This window comes from Cetorhinus maximus, chromosome 17 (genome assembly GCF_964194155.1).
Source record: "Cetorhinus maximus chromosome 17, sCetMax3.hap1.1, whole genome shotgun sequence".
NCBI lineage: Eukaryota > Metazoa > Chordata > Chondrichthyes > Lamniformes > Cetorhinidae > Cetorhinus > Cetorhinus maximus.
In genome coordinates this window covers 13,804,429-13,828,411 of record NC_135895.1, presented here as the reverse complement: position 1 = coordinate 13,828,411, position 23,983 = coordinate 13,804,429, and the positions used below count along the sequence as shown (strand labels likewise).

Genomic DNA, 23,983 nt, shown 5'->3' with positions numbered 1-23,983 from the left:
AGACAATTTTTTTGCTCAGAATGAGCATCCAGTGTAAACAATGGACTCCACAACATAAAGGATTGCACAACAACCATGCAGAAAACTGAAAATGCCATTCACTTGGAACAAGCATCATTTGCATTGCCATTTGCATCAGAGTTTTTTTTAAATGCAACTCCTGAGAGGGACAAAGATTATGAAAGGTAATTTAGTACATTTGGTCAATTGGCCTAGTCACCAAACCATAAAAAAAATGCAGAAAGCAAAAGCAATCTTGTAACATAGGACTGAACTGCAGCAAAATGACAAGCCATTCATTGACTGGAGCAGTTCAACATAATTATTAAACTGAACCTTGCACGTCACATTTCTTGGAAAACAAAAATGAAACATTTTAAAAGTCAGTGGCAAGAATGTGTAGCATACATGACTAGTAGTGAGATACTAGGCAGCAATTTAACCCAATTCGAAAATTCTAAATAAGAACAAAACTCAGGCAAATTACAAGGTCATATGAAGCTAGAGATCTGGTTACAGGAGTGTTAAACTCATTTCCTGATGCTCATTATTAAGTTTCCACCACATATGGTATTTTCATTGAAATTGGTTTGAACTAATTGTTAAGAAAAACTTGGGATTTCTCACCACTTCCAAGGGGATTCCTGTACCTACATTCAAACAGGCAAAATATTACCTTGAGACACCAAGTGATTTATTGGGATATATGTTGATTACAAGAAAATTCCATACTCAGCAAAGAGAAGGGACGACAGAATACATTACCCTGAATTAGCTTTAGGGCTATTACCTTTCATATGTATTGATTAGATATTAGATAATGAAGGTTTTGAGTACAAAGTAATTCTTCATTCAACCTATTGTCCAAGTTTTTCGTAATCCACATAGCAAACTAAATTTTTTAAAGATTTAAGTTACTCAAAAAGACAGCTTTTTTCAATGATGCAATTTATTTCTATCTGTATTCTCCACTCCAGTAATTTTCACCTTCCTGGTACCCTAGGCAACACTTCTAGTCCAAACCAGTGACTTCTTCCCAATCTTAAAATTGGTTGTCCTGGGGGAAGGGGTGCAAAATGAGCAACTGACTAAAAACTCCCTCAAAATTTCCCTCTTAAAGCAGAGCTTCTAGTCTCTGCAACCTACCTCAAGAGGGTCCAACCGGTACTGCACATTGACTATTCATGTTGGTGGCCTGTCTCAAGTCACAAAATATTTAAACTAGATTTTCTAGGGCAGTAACTCACATTTTAATTTATGTTGATGATCATCTGCACTTATCCATAAACAGGTTTTACACTCAACTCAAGAGCTAAAAGAATTCCTACACAGTAAATGACAGTAGCCCCCTCAACATCTGCTATGACAAAGATAAAAACAAAAAGCTAAAAGCTACTGCGGATGCTGGAAATCCAAAACAAAAACAGAATTACCTGGAAAAACTCAGCAAGTCTGGCAGCAGATCTATGCTCCAGTTCTGCCGAAGGGCCATGAAGGCTCGAAACGTTAACTGATTTCTTCTCCGCCGATGCTGCCAGACTTGCTGAGTTTTTCCAGGTAATTCTGTTTTTGATCTGCTATGACAATACTGCCTCTAATTGCTCACTCAGTACAGTATTTTAAAAGCTACACCTAAAATTTATTTCTATTCACATTATAAACAATTTTCTATACAATCTCAATTCTCTTTCAAATATTTATTAGTTTCTCCTTCCATTCCTCTTCATTCAAGCAGCAATTCAAATTTTCTAAATTTGACCATCCTCTAGTCTTTTCCCTTTCTTGGGCTTGAAATTCTCTCTTTTCCCCGCACTCCGACTCAGCAAGAGACAACTCAAATAATCATCATGCCAATCTGCAAATTCTTTGTGCCTGAAGCAAGCATTTTTTAAAAAGATAAAATCGCACATAGTGCATAAATATGACAACTGAATGCAACTCCCAATGGTACAACAGACTGACCGAATTACAACTTTCCCACTTTTGTCAATGAACTTGTGCAATTTTTGTTAAAAAACTGTAATACACGTGCAATACGTGCATTAATGATTTAGCTTCACGCAATTCAGTGGCACAACAATTGCCACAAACCCCTGTCTTGACCACAGCCTTTTGTCCACTTAAATGGCAATGCATAGTGACCTTCCCCCCCCCCCAAAAAAAATGTAAATACTTTTCCAAATTTTGGGGTGGAAGCAACAGCTCCAGCCATTCCGTGCAGGCCTAGCCCTTGCCAGCTGCTGTTTTACGATAAGCATTTCACAAAACAGGGACGAGACATGTTCAGGCAGGAGAGCTGCTTTATTAATAATGCACCATTCAAGGGGATGGTTTGGAATTAGGAAGTGATTTTTTTTGTTTTAAAAAAAGCCTATAGTGGAAGAATGCATTAGCAAACATTAGCAAACTGCAATCTAGGTAAGTACCAAGCTCAGTGGGGTGTTAACCCCAGACACACACACACACACACACTAACAAATGTCCTGACTTACCCAGTTTTCCCCGAGATTCCTCCAGCTTCTGGATCTGGTTCTCCAGGAACAACATCGCGATCATAAAAGCCACAACCGCTAGAAGCTGCAATTTGGGCGGCATGATAATTCTTAGAAGCCCCATTAAATTATCAAGACATAACGCAAGTGGGGAAGGGGAAAAAAATTGAAGAAAACCTCAAGGAGAGAGGAGGGGGAGAGTGAGTTAAATAACACACACATACGCCGGTGGTGGTGGTTTGGAGAGGAGGGGGAATCAGAAGCGCCGAGAAAAGGTGAGAATTTTGCCCACTGGTTTGACGCGCATCGTCGGTGTCACTGAGTCGAGGGGGGGGGGGCAACGCAAGAAGAATATATGAAGGCAGCCGATCGACGGCCTCCGCTCTCTGAGCTCTCGCCGACGTCGATTCACTCACGGCGGCCGCCTCGGCTCGCTGGGCTTAACACTCGGTGTCTGATTCCCTTTCCCTCGCCCTGCCCATCCCCCCCCCACCACCAACAACAACCTTCTTCTCGTCCCCCTCCCTCCTCCTCCACCCGCCCCTCACACCACCCCGCGCCACCGCCTTCAAACACCAACCGCCTCCCGCGCGCTCCAAACAACAAACGGCGCGCTCTCCGGCTGCAGCTCCCCTCCCTCTCCCCCACACCAACACACAACAGAACGCGCTCGCGCTCCCCGCCCACCTTCCACTCTCATTGGACACCATCCCCTTTTGATTGACAGGACGATCGCACCCTCCGCCCCGCTTCCCAATGGTCCGCCCTCATGTCGATCTCACCCATCCCGCATCGGCCGTGATTTTTTTTTTCTCTTTTAGCCGTCTGCTTCGCCTGCCTGTAAACGTGCGCCTTCGAAAGACGATTATTGAAACCCTCCAAAAAAATACAAAGATTTTATTTGCTAAATCGTGGAGTTTAGAAAACGCATGTTATTATTGAAAGTGTAATACCGTGTAATAATTTATCTTCAGGCAGGGTACGCTATATAATTTCCTGTCGGGAGGGAGTGAGGGGGCCTTTGCTGATTCAAGATGGCCGCTGAGGTTTACTTGTTCTGGCTCTTCCCTTTATTAAATGCGGTAACTATTCAACAGTTTGATATTTATGCTTCGCCTCTTTCTCTTCGCTCTCGTTGTGGTTTATTGTTAATTTAATGAATGAAGGCTATTTAGATCTTGGGCGGGATTTCCTCACATTTTACTGAACTGGGCCTCATTGGAGGAAGTTCAGCTCAGCCGGGAAATGGTTTGGTGACGTGGGCTATAACCACGACCTTAAGTATTGAAGAAATCACTAGTCGATTATAATTCTCTCCCCTTCGCCCCCCGTAAAATTTGCTATAGATCGGATGCTCTTTGACGGTGTGGTCGCAGTCAGAAAGTGGCCGTGTGCTAAACTTTTTTTTGAAAAAAGAACTTGATGATTGATCCCGAATCACGTCTTTATATGTTAACTCCTCTTTATGCTATGATCATTTCGAAATTCATTGTTTTGCGAATGTATGAGTTAAACTTCAGTTTTTGCACTTGCTGAGTAGATAAGTGAAGCGCCAAGACACAGTACTCCACGTCATCAACGCAGAAAATGAGCACCAGGAAGTAGTGTACTAAGGTGGAGTTTTGAAAACCTTATGGTTTTTAGAACAAACTAAAGACTGAGAAGTGAGGACATCTGTGGTTCAGTAATCCTGAGCAAATGTTAAATTTGGAGATTAATTGTCAAGTTTTGATTTCAATTCTGGATATACAGGGAACATGAAAAGCAGTTTGGCATATTTGGAGGAACATGCCTGGTGCCTCATCGAAAAACCCAGTCATGCTAGTTAAACTTGATTTGCCCTTAACAGATCCACACTGAATCTCCTTAATTAGCCTACATTTGTCTAAGTGACTGTCAATCTTGTCCTGAATTATCCAGTGGCCTCTTCATTCATGTGGCCTCTTCATCCTACCAAAATGTAGCACCTCGCACATTTTGAAGTTAATTTCCCAATTGCAAGCCCATTCTACAAGTTTATTCATGTCTTCCTGTATTTTCTTGCTGCCCTCTATCAACTATACCCTCAAATTTGGTATTGTTTTTAGATTTTGACATTGTACTTTTGATTTCTAAGCCCAAATTGTTCATGTTCTGCTGGGGAGACAATGCACCAGAGATTTTGACCTGATGCTGCTCTCTCTAGTATAATAGAAAATTTTCTCTTGTTTTTCTTCAGCTTTCTCAATCTGGACTTAGTTTTTCTTTTTTCCTCTTATTTAAACACAACTTTAGTGGTGCATTGTGGTTTTGAAAAAACTTTCCCAAAAATATACTTATTACTAAAATTTGTAAAAGTACACTAAATAACAGTTCCAATTTGACATTACATAAAATGCAATACAGATCATGAGGGACCTCACCACACTTGCCATTAGGGGTTACATCTGCAGTGTACATCTACGTTTCATGTCCATGTCGAGTAACTCACCTCCTGACTGCCCAAAGCCTGATGAGCATCTACAAGTCAATAGTGTGATGGAATACTCTGCACTTGCCTGGATGAGTGCAGCTCCAATAACACTCAAGAAGCTCCACTCCATCCAGATCAAAGCAGCCCACTTGGTTGGCACCCCATCCACCACCACATTCACTCCTTCCACCATTGATAAAACTGTGGCAACAGTGTGTATCATCTACAACATGCACTGCAACATCTCACCAAGTCTCCTTCAACAGCACCTTCCAAACCTGTCACCTCTACCACCTAGAAGGACAACGGCAGCAGCAGGTTTCTCACACTTGGAACTACATTGCCGTTCCTTCACTGTCACTGGGTCAAAATCCTGAACTCTCTATCTGCACTGGGTGTTTCTACAACACACAGACTGCAGCAGTTCAAGAAGGCAGCTCACCATCACGTACTCAATGCAATTAGGAATGAGCAAAAATGTTGGCCTAGCCAGTGTTGCCCACATCCCATGAACAAATAAATTTTAAAAAGACATTCTCTAGTCCATACCATCTGTGGGGTTTTACACAGTTTCTCGTCCCTCAGTATACTGTGGTGGGAAGGCCTTGCACAGTGGCTTTTCCCCATTGAGCTCTGGCAGAGTTGTTTCTTCAATAATGTCCACACAATAAAGTGGAGCAAAAGTTGAATTTTCATCCTTGCTGCTCCAGCCTTTGGCAGATGCTGAAGAGAGATCGCTGCCTCATTGAGAGAAGGAAACATTGGCAGTAAGATTATCTAGGCCTCTAAACAACAGGTTCAAAGCAGCAGCAGTGATGTATCCAACAAAAATTCATCGTCATTGGATAAAAATTGTTCTCTCCATTTTACGTACTTACTATGTATTTTTTTTTCTAATTGATTCTGCATTTCAGAAGTAATTCACTTGCTATGATAGCGCTCCTACGGGACAATTACTGAAAGGTGTGATATAAATGTGAATGTTGTTGAATAGCACTTTCAGACATCCTGAGGGTATGGTCGCAATAGCGACCACAACATGGTACAGTTTAAGTTTGTTATGGATAAAGAAATTGACAAGTTGCAAAAAAAATGTTTTAGATTGGGGCAGAGTGGATTCTAGTAAAATAAAGCAAGATCTGGCCAAGGTAGACTGGGAACAGTGGGGAAATCTACAGAGGAACAGTGGGGGGGTGTTCAAAAAGGAAATGGGAAGGGTACAGGCTCAACATGTTCCCTCTAGGGTGATAGGAAGGAGTAACAAGCCCAGAGAACCATGGATGATATTCAGGTTACGATGAGAAGGAAAAGAGAGGCTTTTAGCAGGTACAAGGGAAGCAAATCAGCAGAGGCATTAGTGGAGTACAGACAGTGCAGGGTGGAGCTTAAGAAAGCAATTAGGAGAGCAAAGAGGGGATATGAGAAAGCTCTGGCTGGTAAAAGTAGGGAAAATCCCAAGATATTCTATAAGTATATCAAAAGGAAGAAGATAACCAGAGAAAGAGTAGGGCCCATAGGGGACCAAGGGGGCATGCTATGGGTGGAGGCAGAGGACATCGCTAGAGTGTTGAATGAATACTTCACGTCCGTCTTCACCCAAGAGAATGAGGATGAAGGTATCGAACTCGGGAAGAGAGACTGCGAGGTTCTTGAGCAAATTGATATAGGGAGTGACAAGGTATTGGTGGTGTTGGCAGGCTTAAAAGTGGACAAATCTCCAGGTCCAGATGATTTGTGTCCCAGACTGCTGAGGAAGGAGATCGTGGGGGCTCTGACCCGAATTTTTAATTCCTCTCTGGCCATGGGGGAGGTGCCAGAGGACTGGAGAACAGCTAATGTGGTTCCGCTATTTAAGAAGGGTTGTAGAGATAAGCCAGGGAGCTACAGGCCAATGAGTCTCACGTCGGCGGTAGGGAAACTATTGGAGAAATTTCTGAAGGAGAGTATCTATCTCCACTTGGAGAGGCAAGGTTTGCTCAGGGATAGTCAGCATGGCTTTGTCAGAGGGAGGTCATGCCTAACAAATTTGATTGAATTTTTTGAGGAGGTGACCAGGTGTGCAGATGAGGGTAGCACAGTTGATGTAATTTATATGGATTTCAGCAAAGCCTTTGACAAGGTCCCACATGGGAGACTAAGAAAGAAGGCAGATGCACATGGGATACAGGGTAATTTAATAAGGTGGATTCAAAATTGGCTTAGTTGCAGGAGGCAAAGGGTGATGACGGAAGGATGCTTTCATGACTGGAAGCCAGTGTCCAGTGGCATACCACAGGGATCTGTGCTTGGTCTCCTATTATTTGTCATTTATATAAACAACATAGATGACTATGTGGGGGGTAGGATTAGTAAGTTTGCGGATGACACAAAGATTGGCCAGGTGGTTAACAGAAGTTGAGTGTCTTGGGCCACAGTAAGGTATAGTTGGGATGGTCAAATGGGCAAATAAGTGGCAGATGGAATTTAACCCTGGAAAGTGTGAGGTGATACACTTTGGAAGGAGTAATTTGACAAGGAAGTATTCAATGAATGGCATGGCACTAGGAAGTTCTGAGGAACAAAGGGACCTTGGCATGTGTGTCCATAGATCTCTGAAGGTGGAGGGGCATGTTATTGGGGTGGTGAAAAAGGTATATGGGACACTTGCCTTTATCAGTCGAGGCATAGATTACAGAAGCAGGGAGGCCATGTTGGAGTTGTATAGAACCTTGGTGAGACCACAGCTGGAGTAGTGTGTGCAGTTCTGGTCGCCACATTATAGGAAGGATGTGATTGCACTGGAGGGGGTGCAGAGGAGATTCACCAGGATGCTGCCTGGGATGAAACATTTAAGCTATGAAGAGAGGTTGGATAGACTCGGGTTGTTTTCGTTGGAGCAGTGAAGACAGGGGCGACCTGATTGAGGTGTACAAGATTATGAGGGGCATGGACAGGGTGGATAGGGAGCAGCTGTTCCCCTTAGTTGAAGGGTCAGTCACAAGGGGGCATAAGTTCAAGGTGAGTGGCAGGAGGTTTAGGGAGGATGTGAGGAAAAACCTTTTTACCCAGCGGGTGGTGACGATCTGGAATGCACTGCCTGGGAGGGTGGTGGAGGTGGGTTGCCTCACATCCTTTTTAAAAAGTACCTGGGTGAGCACTTGGCACGTCATAACATTCAAGGCTATGGGCCAAGTGCTGGTAAATGGGATTAGGTAGGTAGGTCAGATGTTTCTCACGTGTTGGTGCAGACTCGATGGGCCGAAGGGCCTCTTCTGCACTGTGATTCTGTGATGGTAAAGTTCTATGTTCATTGATCACTTAAGAACAGATTGTTTGTCAGTTTATGCAGGGAATTAAGTATGGGATTGACTACCTTTTAAAAGACCGTTGCTCCAATCACACATTGGTTCAAGGACTAAGCATGAGTGCATTCATGTTTCGCAATCTTAGTATTGGCACAAATCTGAAACTGCTTCACTCTAGTGCTAAACTTTTAATGTAAATTGGATGTGTTGGCGTAAACAGTCTCTGAAGGAGAATTAGACTCTATCCTTCATTGAGTCTTGGTTTGCTTTGAGGTTTGTTGATAAAACCAATTTGTACCGATAACATACAGACCACAACATCTCTGCTTCAGTCCCTGGTCTGTGTTAACTAATCTCAGCCAGTGTGCTAGGGCATTATATTTGATTTTCAGCAACCCTGGTGAAGAAATATGGGACAGTCAGCCAGGATTCTCACTCTTGGTAACTATCCACTAAACCTTTTGGAACATTTGTACATGTGAGAACAGAATGCTGTTCAGTTTTGATTAAATTTACAGACATAATTAACATTTTGGCAAGACTGATTTGAATCTCTCAAAAATACTGAACTCTAGTACAAAAGCAAAATACGGCAGATGCTGGAAATTGGAAATAAGAACAAAATATGGAAAAACTCAGTAGGTCAGGCAGCATCTGTGAAGAGAAACAGTGTTAATAATGTAGGTTGATGATCTGTCTTCAGAACTGATAAAAGGTCATCAGCCTGAAACATTTGATGCGTGTTACCTTTTAAGGAAAAATAGTTTGGAGTTAACTGTTGGACTTTGATTTGCAATGATTGCTTTTTGAATGTTGGGGAAATGTTCATTGTCCATTTCGAGAGAGCAGTGACCACTTATGTCTGACTGTCATTAAGTATGTGCAAGGCTTGAGGAATGAAGAATGCACTGAAAATGAGCTGAACTTGTGCCAGCGCATAGTGAGGCCTGTCATTTAATTCTATTTGCATTTTCGGTTTCAATCTTTGTCTATTACTCTGTGAAATCCCTTTTGTTCTCTCTGAAACCTGTAGGCTTGCTTAAACAAGGAAAATACAGAACTTCAATTTTAATCGAGGAGAGCATTAACTGACCTGCGACTGCCATTCTTAGATTACCAGTTTTCATTCTCCAATCGAAACAAAAGGCTTGCATTTGTATAGCACTATCATAACTTCAGTACATCCCAAAGTGCTTTACAGCCAATGAAGTATGATAAAGTTTGTTTTTATAAATACTGTATGTTTTAAAAAATACATTTACTATTTGATCTCTATGATGAATTATTTTAGTATCCTAGTTTCTAAAATCCTCAGTTACATTGAGGCAGATTGGGGCAGTGCAATCCTTTTGAGGCCTTTCAGCACCGTTAAGAAATTTTGATATGTCAATGCAAGTCACAATATCTGGAACTCCCTCTCCCGCCATTATACCACAAAGCTGCCAACTGTCATTGCTTGAGAACATTTATTTTGGATTTTTCCACAAAGTGTCTCAAAATCATTTCTATTTTAGCAAGTTTCCAATAATTGTCGCTGTTGTTGGTCATAAATCTTTCCACTTTCTCCAATGATGACAGTTCTGAAAACTCACTTGTCACCAGTCACTTCTAATTGGGCTTGTCACAGAACTGTCAGCTGTTACAAACTGAAGTGTAGCATGTGAATCTGGTTGTTCCTCACTTACTGCAAAATATAAATGTGCATCTTAAATGGCTGGCTTTAGCATGTCTGTAAATATACATTTTGGATGAACCATCTATTTTTAATCCTTGCAATTTTTTTTGCTTCTGTAAAAATCTATGGCATGTCAACTAATTCTCCCTGTTGAGACCAAGGACAATATAAATTTGGAAGGACCTCAGTCTTTGTATGGTGAACAAAGAGCTATATGAATTTTCAAGGATGCCGGTTGTGTAAAAAAAAAACGTCCGTCCTGGATCAGTTGTGATGAGTTGGAGCAAACATTCCCTCCTCCCAACCTGCATGTTAGTGGTTGTCAGGTTTTTGAAGCACTAATTGTGGTTTTGAATTTGCATACAATGTTCTTTAGATTATATCATTAGGGGATTGGATGTAACTCCTTCAGTATACCATACAAGAACTTAATTCTAAGTTACAAGGAATGGTTTTATGCTTAACTCTATATCTTGATTTGTAGTATTGCATGTTTATCCTGTGTGTAGGCAAACTGACAACATTCATAAAATGCACAACTTCCTTTGGCAACCATAAGATAATTTTGAATGAAGAGAACCATTTTCTAGATGGTGGCTGGAGTGCCAATAGAGAGACTGCTTTGTACTGGATGATGTGACACACATTATTACAGCTGTGTGAACCCAGCATGTTGTGAGCATTTCATCAAATTCTGGATTTGGGCCTTTGTAGTGGTGTAGACCCTTCAGGGAGTCAGAAAGTGAGCCTCTCACCACAGATGATCCAACCTCTGGACTTGCTCTTGTAGCCACAGCATTTATATGGCTGGTTCAGTTGAATTTCAAATAAGTGACCCCATTAATGTTGTTGGAGGAGGGATTTGACAATAGTAATGTCAAGGAGAGATGGTTTGGCTCTTTTGTTTGTCAAGGTCATCGCTTGGCACTTGACAGCCCAAACCTGGATATTGTTGAGGGTCACTTCTTGGGAGTAAAGTTTACTGATCTCCCTTCTCTCTGTGGTTCTTTAGTTGTACCACTTTAATTCAGGTGTGTAATCTAGCTTTTTTTTTTATTCTTTCATGGGATTTGGGCATCTCTGGCTAGGCCAGCATTTATTGCCCTTGAGAAGGTGGTGGTGAGCCGTCATCTTGAACCACTGCAGTCCATGTGATGTAGGTAAACCCACAGTACTGTTGGGAAGGGAAAATGCAAATGCTAATGCATATCTTTCCATTTCCAGTTGATTGACAATATGCATGTGTCCACATTTTCAGATATCTATGTGTGGTGCAGATCTGTCATCAGAAGCCTGCCGTGAACTTGGCTTTTCCAGTAACTTGCTCTGCAGCTCTTGTGATCTTCTTGGACAGTTCAGTCTCAACCAGCTGGACCCACACTGCAGACAGTGTTGCCAAGAGGAGGCCCAGTTAGAAACTAAAAAGGTATTGCTTTTTTTTATTAAGTACTACTATAAACAGGATAACCCAGATTTTGTTGTCAGACATGATTATCAATTTTTGACGTCTTTTCCAAAGTCACTGTAGACAATTTGTTTTTTAAGTGATTGGTGATGTGTTTTGCAAATCATTAGTGGTGAAAGTGCCCTGATGAAATGTTTAGATGCTTTGTCGTGATAAACATTTGAAAGCTCCACAAAGTTATTTAGTGTATACATTCTTTCATTTTTATATCTGACACCAAGAGCTATTTATAATGATGGATAATTTATGTTCTTGGATACTGGTGCATCATTTTGTGGTTTTACATTGTTAACCTCCAAGCTCAGTGAAGGTGCCTGCTTATCAATGAGAATGATTGTCAAATCACTTGTTCACACTGAGATAATCTCCACTTTTTAAAGAAAAAGTAGCAGGATCAATGTGAGCCACTAACAATGTAGCTTTTAATATTGGGCATAATTTAAGCCCAGCTTCTTGACAGTGCTACCATTGAACCAAGGCTGACAAATTCCAGGCACCAAGGAATTTTCATTTTATAGATGCTGCCTCGAATCTAGCGATTTACATTGATAAAATTTCATCCACGTGTCCCATGAACTTTACTTTCCACAAGCAGAAAGCAACCATTTTTGCTATTGAAAGATAGCAAATTGCCTTTTTTTGCTCTTTCTGCTGTTTGAGTTACGTAAATATTTAGTAATTCTGTATTTCCCGAATGTACATTGCTGCCTTGGTGCCTTGAATGACAACACTAAACATAAATGTCTCACTGCCTATTGTTTTCATGTCTTTTTGTCTGTGAGCAGGCTAAACAATTGAAGGTGAGGTTTTTGTTATTTCTGACCTGTGCAGACCTTCCCATTTAAGGGAGGGAAAGGACAGAATGCAGCTGCCAGCAAAAAGTTGAGAATATTTTATGATCATTTGGTAATGGGGTCAATCACCTCTTCATGGTAGTTATAGCTCTTGGTAAATTGGTAATTTTTAAAATCTTTCATGGGATGTGGGCATTGCTGGCAAATCCACTTGTTGCTAATCTCTAATTGCTCTTGAACTGAGTGCTAGGCCATTTCAGAGGGCAGTGAAAAATCAACCACATTTCTGTAGACTGGAGTCACATGTAGGCCAGGCCAGGTAAGGACAGCAGATTTCCTTCCCCAAAGTACATTGGTGAACCAGATACGTTTTTTGACAATGGATGATAGTTGTCATGGTCACCATTACTGACACTAGCCTTATCTTCCAGATTTATTAATTGAATTTAAATTCCACCAGCCGTGGTGGGATTTGAACCCATGTCCCCAGAGCATTAGCCTGGGCCTGTGGGTTACTAATCCAGTGGTATTACCACCACGTCACCGTCTCCCCAAATATTCACTTGTGTTTGCTCTCATTTTAAAGATATTGTTTGGTTATTAATATTAGAAATTGCCTCTTCATAGAATCGTTCCAGCAGAGAAGAAACCTATTCGGCCCCATTGTGTGTCTCTGCTGGCTGTACTAAGGAGCAATTCATGTACTGCCACTCCCCTGCCTCTCCCACATCCCTGCAACTTCCTCCTTTTCAGATACTTAAAAATTTTAGAAAATGTAAAAAATTTGAGGCATAGAAGAAGGCCACTCTATCCATTGTGTCTGTGCTGGTTAATAAATGAGCCCCCAGGCTAATCCCATTTTTTAGCACTTGATCCATAGCCCTGAAGGTTACAGGACTTCAGGTGCATATCCAAACGCCTTATAAATTAGTTAAGGGTTTCTGCCTCTATTAACTTTTTATGCAAAGAGCTCCAGACCCCTACCACCCTCTGGGTGAAAAAAAAATTTCCTCATCTCCCCTCTAGTCCTCCTACCAATCACTTTAAATCTATGCTTCCTCGTCACTGAACTCAGCTAAGGGAAACAGATCCTTCCCGTCCACTCTATCCAGCCCCCTCGTAATATTGTACACATCAATCAAATCTCCCCTCAGCCTCCTCTGTTCCTATCCAATCTCATCATCCAACCCTCATTGCTACTTTCCAGTTCTGGCAACATCCTTGGAAATCTCCTGTGTACGCTGTCTAGTGCAATTATATCCTTCCTGTGATGAGGTGACCAGAACTGCGCACAGTACTCAAGCTGCAGCCTAACTGATGTTTTATATAGCTCCAGCATAACCTCCCTGCTCTTGTATTCTATACCTCAGCTAATAAAGGAAAGTATTTCATATGCCTGCTTAACCACCTTATCCACCTGACCTGTCCTCCTACCTTCAGGGATCTGTGGACTCCAAGGTCCCTCACTTCCTCTACACCTTTCAGTCTTCTCCCACTTATTGTGTATTCCTTTGCCTTGTTTGGCCTGTCCAAATGCATCACTTCACACTTCTCTGGATTGAATTCCATTTGACACTTTTCTGCCCATCAGACCAGTCCATTGATATGTTCCTGCAGTCTACAGCTTCCCTCATCATGATTAACCACACAGCCAATTTTTGTGTTGTCTGCAAACTTCTTGCACATATCCCCTACATTTAAGTCCAAGTCATTAACCTATACTGCAAAAAGCTCTGTGAAACACCTCTGGAAATAGCCTTCCAGTCGCAAAAACTCCCGTCAACCATTACCCACTGTTTCCTACCACTGAGCAAATTTTGTATCCGGCTAGTACATTCCCCTGGATTCCATGGGCTTTTTTTTTTAACCAGTCTGTGGGACTTGTCAAAAGTCTTGCTAAAATCCATGTAGATCACATCAACTGCACTACCCTCATCAATCGTCATTGTTACTTATCCAAAAAATTCAATTAAGTTAGTCAGACATGATGTCCCCTCAACAAATCCATACTGACTGTCCTTGATTACCCTGTGCCTTTCAAAGTGACAGTTTAGTCTGTCTCTCAGAATTGATCCCAATAATTTGCCCACTATCAAGGTTAGGCTGATTGGCCTGGAATTTATTCGGTTTATCCTTCGCTCCATTTTTTAACAAACATGTAACGTTAGCAGCCATCCAAGCCTCTGGCACCACACCTACATCCAGTGAAGATTAGAAAATGATGGTCAGAGCATCCACTATTTCCTCCTTGATCTCGTTTAACAGCCTGACATGCATTTCACTTGCCCCTGTGATTTATCCACTTTCAAGGATGCAAATCCCCTTAATACTTCCTCTCTCCCTATGTTTACCACATCCAATATTTCACACTCCTCCTCCTTAACTACAATGTCTGCATTGTCCCCCTCTTTGTGAAGACAGATGCAAAGTGTACATTAAGAACCATATCCACATCTTCCACCTCTACGCGTAGGTTACCTTTTATGGGCCCTACTATTTCCTTGATTATCTTCTTAATATATTGATAAAACATCTTTGGGTTCTCCTTGATTTTACTTGCCAATATTCTTTCATGCCCTCTCTTTGCTTCCCTAGTTTCCTTTTTGATTTCACCCCTGTGCAAGAAGGGTGATCTCATTGAAACATACAAGATTCAATGTTACTAAGGATTTATAAAGAATAGTATGTTTTACAGAGAGGAAGAAAATAAAGTAATCTTGTGACTGTCACCTAAACTTCTCTTTTGGAAGAAAAGGAGTAATTCTTAAGTGTTTGTCACCAATCTATTTAACTTCCTAACCACAGTAAGAGCTCAAGTGATGGGAGACAGAATTTATACACATGCTGTTATTTTTACCTGCAACACCATTTAATATCCAGCTTTAGATTTGCTAGTTACTTTGCAATTAACTCCTTTGCAATTTGCACCCAAGGTCAGCCAGAAAAAGTGTCAAACACAAAAGGTGCTGTCCTTGATAACTTTAAAATATGCTATTGTCCCAATGATAAATTTCAGAATAATTACATTTTTCAATTTTTAACTTGTGCTTCTTTCATACCCAACATTTGGCATTATTAAAGATTCATTGAGTGCAACTTAAAAAGAAACAATCAAATTCTAGTTAATAACTTGATGTTTAACTTTGTAGGATGCTGAGTGAGTAACTCTGCCTTGCTGTATTCTTAGACAGCTTTGACAAATAGTTTGGGATGAGGGACGTTCATCCATAATATCCCCAAATATGACACTTTTAGTGCTTTTGAAAATCTAGAAATCAACCTCTAATTGATAAAGTGCAGTTAGTCTTTCAAATTTTTTTTTCAGCAGTATTTAAATAAATTAGAATTTTCAAGCGTAAATATATTTATTGCAACTTGTTATTGCAATTTACAACTGCAGTGTAGTAATATAAACGCAAAATACTGCGAATGCTGGAAATCTGAAACAAAAACAAAAATAGCTGGAAAAGCTCAACGGGCCTGACAGCATCTGCGGAGAGAAATACAGTTAACGTTTCGAGTCCATATGACTCTTCATCTTCTTCAGCTTTACCAGCTATTTTTGTTTTTGTTGTAGTGTAGTAATAACTGCCGAAGTGCAAAATCCTATTACATCTATTTTTTCTAATCCATTTAGGTTAAGTGTGCACTATGTGGGTTGTTCTGCAAACTGTGCAGCGTAACTTCTTCTAGATAGAACATAAAAAGTAGGAGCAGGTGTAAACAATATGGCCTCTCAAGCCTGCTGCTCCATTCAATGCAATCAAGGCTGATCTTGTCCCTAAACTCCACTTTCCAACCCACTCCCCATATCCCTGGATTCCCTGAGAGATGAAAGATCTATCTGTACCGACCTTGAATATGTTCAATGATGGAGCATCCACAAACCTCTGGGGAAGAGAATTCCAAAGATTCCCAACCTTTTAAGTGAAGTATTTCTTCTCATGTCAGTCCTAAATGATCAACCCCTTAGCCTGAGACTGTGCCCTAGTGTTCTGGATTCCCAAGCCAGAGGAAGTAACCTATGAGATACAAACCCCAACAGAATCTTGTATGTTTCAATGAGATCACCCCTCTATCTTCTAAACTCCAGAGAGTATAGACCCAGTTTGCTCAACCTCTCGTCATAAGACAACTCTCTCATCCCAGGAACCAATTTAATGAATTTTTGTACCACCTCCAAGACAAGTATGTCTTTCCTTAAATAAAACTATGCATAAAAAGATGTGGTTTCACTCAAACCCTGTACAATTGTAGCAAGACTTCCTTGTTCTTGTACACCAATCTCCTTGCAGTAAAGACCAGCATGCCATTTGCCTTCCTAATTGCTTGCTGTTCTTGCATGCTAATTTTCTTTGTAGAGGAGAAAATTGAATAATTATAAGCAGCAATTGAATATGGTTTGATAGAAATTCCCACTTTTAAAAAATGGCCTAGATGCCACATACTCTTTGACAAATATTTCAAGTGCGCTTTAAACTAGTGTATTTGCTTTATGGAAGTGGTGAGGTATAAGAATTTAAGCAGCAACATGTAAAAGCACTAAATCATAGTTCCCTTGGAAAGATATGGGTGTTATTCTTTGCTCCTGGCCTCACACGGCTTGGTATGACTTGAATTGTAGCTGTTTGTCAGCCAGCCCATGAGGAAAATCCAGTGCTAACTTTAATGGTCCTTGATTCTTGTACTGTCACTTCACTTTCTAAGAGAAAATCCTCTGTGGGCCACGAATATATATGATTGGGTGGAATATCGTGTAAGGAACTAGAGATAGTTTAAGTAAGTTACATTTGTATTTGTGAATGTTAAGAATGAGTTTTAGCTTTTAAGTTTAATTTGTATTTCTGTATTGGTGTTAAGAAAGGGGGAACTTGAGTTTTGGTTTTCACTTGAAAAGATAGCTGCAATCTAATGAGGTTTTAGTTTCTTGAAGGGAAGTTAAAACAAACATGATGTAGGAAAAAGTGTTGTTGCTTTGCAACAGGGGTCCAGAGAGAGGGACCCACAGAGAACAACAAAAAAAAGTAGTTTCAGTTCAGTTGAATGGAGCTGCCAGCAGAAGCAGCTTAGGAGAGGGACAGATAGCACTCCCCAAACTAAATTAAAAACCAAAACCAGGGAGCAGAGCAGGAGAAAGGTCCCAAAACCTTCTAGCCAAAGGAAGAGCCAGAATCTGTAAAAGGTCCTGTTAAGCAATGTCACGAGTGAAAAGAAGAGGAAGGCTCCAAGCTTAAAGGGAGAAAGCTGCAGGATGCAGACTTAAAGCAAAATAGGCTTGCGAGAAGCCAGAAGACCTAAGGAGACAGCTGAAGGTCTGTAACTCTACTACGGGCCTGTGAAGCAGTGGTGTTCTGTTGGCACAGCAGGGCATCTGAGAAGGTGCATGGAAGGCAAAGTTAGAATGCACATAACGATCCAGGGGAGAGGAACATCTGAAGGAGAGTTCAGAACTCTGGAGGTGGACCCTTGTGGAAGACATCCAAGAGAAAGCATCATTTGGGAGAAGATTCCAAAGCGAGTTCTTGGAGAGTGAAGATTGGAAACCCTCATGTAAAAGACTGAGTTCAGTGAGACTGATTGGCTCATGGTGTGACAAGAATCTGAGGGGAGTTGATGAGAAATCCATAGCGTCTGTTTGGGATGACATCTGTCACTTGGTTTCAGAGTGTGGTTTGTCTGACCACAGGTCAGCTATTGGTTTACGTGGGCTGTGTACTTACTGTGAACATGAGAGTGTAAGATAGCTTTTGTGACTTCTGTTACCCTTACGAATCTGTATGTTATCGGTGAAGGGGTATTGTTATATAGTTGATCTTTCCTTGTTTAATAAATGTTTTACTCTTTTGTTAAAAGTTCATCAGCTGATTCCTATGACTGTTCAGTAGCCGCCCTCCACGTTTCTAAAAAAAAATAAAAGTTAGGATCTATCACGGTGGGTTCCACCCTGGGACCTGGCTTGACCAGTAGTAACATCAGCTGGGATCATAACAATCGAGAATACTCCGGGTTCCTAACAGTCAGCCTTGGCTCAAAGGAGCATTCTTGCCTCTGTGTCAATTCTTACCATGGATTCAAGCCTCACTCCAGAGATTTGAACGCATTATCTGGGCTGGCATTCCCATGTAATACTGAGGAGGTGCTGCACCGTAAAAGGCACGCTGTCTTTTGGTGAGATGTTAAAGCAAGGCACCGCCTGCCCTCTTAGATAAATGGAAAAGATCCCATTGCACAGTTCTGGTGTCCTCGTCAACATTTCTATTCATTAACTAACATCACTAAAGCTGATTAGCTCATTATTTATTTCAACAGCAGCAACCATTTGCATTTATGTATTGCCTTTAATGTAGATAAATATTCCAAGGAGCTTCACAGGAGACTTGTCAAACAACATTTGACACTGAGCCACGAGAGAGATATTAGGGCAAGTGACCAAAAGCTTGGTTATAGGTAGGTATTGAGGAGTGTCTTTTAAAAGGATAGAGAGGTTTAGAGAGAGTTCTGGAGCTTGGGGCCCAGATGACTAAAGGGATGGCCATCAGTGGTGGAGTGATTAAACTCAGTGATGTGCAAGACCCAGAAATGGGGGAGCACAGAAGTTTCAGTGGCTGGTGGGTCAATAACTGGAAGAGGGTAAAGATAGAATGGGATGAGCCCATGGATGTGAAACAGGGATGAGAATTTTAAAATTGAGGTGCTGCCAGACAGATGCCAAGGTAGGTCAGCAACCACAGGGTGAGGGGTGAATAGGACTTAGTGTGCATCAGGATACAGGCAGCAGAAGTTCAGATGAGCTCAAGTTTATAGAGGGTGGAAGATGGGAGGCTGGACTGGGCTGCATTGGAATAGTCAAGTCTGGGGACATCAAAGGCATGGATGAGTGTTGCAGCAGCAGATAGCTGAGGTAGGGCTGGAGCCAAGCAATGTTACAGGTGTGGAAGTAGGCAGTCTTGGTGAAGGAGCAAGTTTAGGATTGGAAGCTTTTCTCATCACTGCGGTGTGCATAACGGACACTGTGTTCAAGTTTGTTTATTCATTTCTTTTATCTTAATATACAAATGCAATTTGGTCTTAATTTTTAATGTGCATAAAAATTTCAGTAACCAAGGAAAAACTACATTTTATGGGGGGAAAATGTATTCCTACGGATAGAATGTACGGACAGAAGCAGGTCATTCAGCCCAACAGGCCTGTGCTGGTGTTTATCCTTCACACAGGCCTCCACCCATCCCTCTTCATTGAACTCTTTCAGCTTAGGCTATTCCTTTATGCCCCGTGTTTATCTAACTTCCCCTTAAATGTATCTGTGTTTCTAAATGTACCTACATTTCAATTTTTGAGAGTAACAAATTACAAGTAATTCCACAAGAATTATTGAAATTTCACTATCTGCCTAATTACAGGAAAAGGCAATGTTTTCTTCAAGGATATAGAGCAACATTATCGCTTTGTATAAGATGACAGAGCAAATGCGAACAAGCCTTGCCTACTTTGTTTTGTTTGGGTTCTGTTCTTTGTGCAGTTTTCAGTGTCGTGTTTCATGCTGTTGAAGCTGAAAGTAACCAGAGTACAAAGCTAGATTTTGGATTTCATCCAACTTTTCTTTGCTCCAGATGCGCTCTTGCATCTCTAGCAGGACAGGACTACAGAAGACTAATGGCTTATCTTGCTATCTGTCTGTTTTTAGGGTAATTGCATGCATTCATTGAACCCCCATGCTGTTCTTTGGTGGGGTCTGTTGCCTGAGGGGGCAAGGGAGTGGTGGTGTGGTTGGAGGGAACCTTGGTTGTGCAACAATACTGGCCGCACAATTTAAAAACAATTCATAACCTCATCAAGCAATTTGAAATGAGGGAACCCCTGGCCTTTTGAATATTAACAGCCCCTGATACCCTGGCCGTGCTGGATGCCACAGGTGTATTCCAGCCAGAAATTCCCACTGGCAGGAATCAGGCCCATCCTCACCCGCCCCAAATCCTTGACTTCTCTATTTAGTTGTGGTCATGCCACTTTTCCAGTGAACCCTTTATTCGTTAAGGGAATATTTGTTCAGAGTTATAAATTATTTCCTTAAATGTTTTCCCTTAGATATCAACCATCTTATTGCAATCAAATTTCCAAATTTACTTTGGCCAACTCGCCTCTCATACCTCCATAATTGGCTTTGTTTAAATTTAAGACCCTTGGACATGAAGGTAGCTGGCATGAGACAGACTGCCCCATGTACATCTTTTCACCATACTGAAAGCAGATAGCCAACAAAGAGATTCCGAAACTATGCAAAAGCAACTGTAAGACATTCTGTTAAAGCCCAGAATGAGACAATGTGCTTCTGTGCCAGGCTCAGTCCCAACCATGATTGAGTTGCAGGTGGAGAAGGAGCTACTGCTGGAACTCTGTACATCACCCAGTGGAACCAGAAATCAATGGGCTATATTCTGAACCAATGCTTTGGAGAATGTTCTCAATTAATTTGTACATCTGATGGCATTATACTGCTCACCATACATATTTTGAAGAGCTCCTTGGACCTGTTGTCAACCCACTGAGGACTCGATACAATGCTTGTTCCATGTCTGATTACCAACTAGTGATTATAGACGTATGAGGTAAACGAAATCTCTTTGGTTTGAGATGGCTCAGCAGTTCTACCTTGGAGCCAAGTCTGCAGTAGATCCAGCATTGCAATACCTAAAGAAGGCTGGTCCATAGTGCTCCTGTGCACAATAGAGTATTCCCCAGTCACCCTTGCTTATTGAAGGAACCTGGAGCTCTGGGCTTGTCAGAGGAGCCTGAGATTCTTCCTCCTCTACTCCAGTCAATTTTGTACACCATTGTACCAGCTGATGGACAACATTTCTGGTGAGCTATTAGAGTAAATTATACCTATTTGTCTGTTTTTAAAATCCTATGTGCCCCCTTGGACCTTAGCTGCCACTCTGCACTTAACAGGTCTGGATTGGAACGATAGTACATGCCTCTATATGGGAGACTGCGTGTACTCTCTCTTGAGCAAACAAGAACCCTACAGTTAATTGTAAATTTCTCATTGTTTTGGAGATTCTTCTGTATTATTGGTTTTGTGTGTGTGACAGGCACCCAGCTGACCACAAAGCAATCATTACATAATTACTTCATATCTAACATAGAGTGACCTCTGCTTGATACACAATTTCTGGCGAGTTGCTCACGCATTCCATGTTCAGCACACTGAGCACTAGCATATTTCCGAGATCTTATTTTTACGCCTGGTAATTTTTTTTTTCATGAATGTGCAGTATTAAAACAAAATATGCCTTGCCCATTCACAACTGGTTATGGCCAGCAGAATAAATGATAAAACAATGTGGGTGGTTTCCATGCCCAGTAACCTATAACTGTCAACTGGAAATCTTCTTCATTTGGATAGTTTTTTCCATATAAACCAATAGTTTAAATATTATAAATAGCTAATCTAAATCAGCGAATGCAGATTTATAATATCAGTGTGTGTGCATGCACCTATAAGATACATTATGTAAAATACCTTGCAAATTACCATCTATTACTTAATTCAAATAGCACTAAATTCCCATTTTGCTATATTAGTAATACTTAATTCATATTATTGGGTAATTTAAGTTCTTTTCAGCAGAAAAGTGACTTCAAAATGTCAAGAGAAGACTATAATTGCTAATTACATGCAGTTCTAAAGAGGTAGAAGGAAGTTGTAATAGTATATTAAGGAACCTGCTTCCAACTAAAACTCAAGTTATTTATATTATCTACCCTTCCACTACATAGAAATGCAGACTTCGTAGTTTTGAGCGGGTAGTATTTAATTTTTAATTTATTCATTTGTACATTCTTTTACATCTCTTTTAACAATTGTAGCTTAATAAAAGGCTTCCTGTGAATTTTGATGTAAATCTGGCACTAAGACTTTGCCACCTTCAACAAGGAGGGTTTTAAAAAATTTGTTCTTTCTTTCATAGGGTTAGGGTGTCGCTGGCAAGTCCAACATTTGTTGCCCATTCCTAATTACCCTTGAACTGATGGTTTGCTAGGCCATTTCAGAGGGCAGTTAAGAGTCCCCAGAACATTAGCCTGTGCTTCTGGATTGCTAGTCCTTTGATGTTACAACTACGCCACTGTCTCTCCCCAGATGCTGATGCAATCTCGGGGTTTAACAATTGCAATGAAAAGAAAGACAGACAGACTTGCATTTTTATAGTGCTTTTCATGATGTCTCAAAATGCTGTACAACCAATTAAGTATTTTTGAATTGTTGTCACTGTTGTAATGTAGGAATGTCAGTGCCGCAACAAGAATGGAATGTTAATGAAAGCAAAATATGGCGAATGCTGGAAATCTGAAATAAAAACAGTGTGCCAGAAAAACTCAGCAAGTCTGGCAGCATCTGTGCAGAGAGAATATTTTGAGTCCGATATAACTCTTCTTTGCAACTGGAATAGTCATCATTAGTTTAAGTCCTGCCCCTGTATTGTATCAAGATGCTAATCTTGGAGCAGCTGACACAACCTTCCTGTAACTGCTATCTTTACTGCTTCAGAATAAGGCTGACATTTGAGCAATGGAGGAAAAGGTTTTTTTGCATGATGACTCCACACCCCAAAAAAGAGTTGGATTGAGTTGAAGTAATATCACTTATTACTGCTCATAGTTGAATTCAAGCTTTGTCCCCAGCTGCCAAGGAGCAGTACCTTTTTAGCTCGCTGTCTATCCCAGTTCCCCAGGCCGATTTAAATTAAAGCCATGTTTCATGCGATGAAATGGTGTAATTGAATCTGTGTAATGTACTGCACAGGAGGCCAAATTGCCCATTGTGCCTATACCTATGCCTAGCACACTTAATCCCATTCTCTAAATTTTCCTTTTTATTCATTTATGCACAATTTATTCACTTTATTTGTATTCCAGCTCCACCATTTATTCCTGACAGGGTGTTCTATGCCCCATAACCTCTCCCTTCATTCTATCAGCTGTCTAGGCTGACAATCCAGTGAGGTACTGAGGGAGTGCTGCGCTTTCAAAGGTGCTGTCTTTCGAATGAGACAGTAAACCGCTGCCCTAATTGGCAACTTCACTGCTTTCTTCCCTCAGCCTCTACACTGAGTGACTTCTCATTCTCTAATTTCAACCTCCATCTCAGTTCATCATGCTTTCTCTCCTCCATCACTGCTTTCCTATCTTCCTTAAATCTCTCCCTGCATATAAACTAACCAAACTCTATTCATGCCCAACCCCTTGACCTTGCCATCTCGTGGGACTTCACAACTTACATCAGTGTTAGGACCCTGCTTTTCTGGATCTATTAATGACCTAGACTTGAATGCAGTTTCAAAATTTTCAGATGATATAAAACTTGGAAGTATTGTGAATTGTGAGGAGAATAGTAATAAATTTCAAAAGGATATAGACAGACTGGTGGAGTGGGCAAGACAGGCAGATGAAAATTAATGCAGTGAACTGTAAAATGATCCATTTTGGTAGGAAGGAGAGGCAACATAAGATGAAGGGTGCAATTTTAAACTGGGTGCAGGAGCTGAAGGACCTGAGGACATATGTGCACAAATCACTGAAGGTGGCAGGGCAGATTGAGAGAAAGCAGTTCATAAAGCATATGGGGTATGGAGTACAAAAACATGGAAGTTATGATGGACCTGTATGAAATACTGGTTCAGCTTCAACTGGAGTATTGTGTCCAGTTCTGGGCACCATACTTTAAGAACAGTGCAAAGACATCAGGGAAGGTGCAGAAAAAATTCATGAGAATGGTTCCAGGGATGAAGAACTTTAGTCAAGTGGATAGATAGGAGAAGCT

The 23,983-nt window shown here is 41.0% G+C and overlaps 2 protein-coding genes across 3 annotated transcripts in view; one reads left to right on the top strand and one right to left on the bottom strand.

Moving 5' to 3' along the window:
• LOC144692191 (heparan sulfate 2-O-sulfotransferase 1) overlaps window positions 1-2,683 on the bottom strand; it is a 234,556-nt gene extending 231,873 nt beyond the window's left edge. For both annotated transcript variants that reach the window (XM_078560742.1, XM_078560744.1), the window contains exon 1: window positions 2,493-2,683. In XM_078560742.1, coding sequence (XP_078416868.1) covers window positions 2,493-2,616 — 124 coding nt within the window. In that variant the 5' untranslated portion in view covers window positions 2,617-2,683. The remainder of the gene's footprint in view (window positions 1-2,492) is intronic.
• A 745-nt stretch (window positions 2,684-3,428) lies between these two features.
• Window positions 3,429-23,983, top strand: part of selenof (selenoprotein F) — a 55,351-nt gene continuing 34,796 nt past the window's right edge. Inside the window, exons 1-2 of the mRNA XM_078560741.1 lie at window positions 3,429-3,574; window positions 11,162-11,329. Of these exons, the coding sequence (XP_078416867.1) occupies window positions 3,527-3,574; window positions 11,162-11,329 (216 nt within the window). The 5' untranslated portion in view covers window positions 3,429-3,526. The remainder of the gene's footprint in view (window positions 3,575-11,161; window positions 11,330-23,983) is intronic.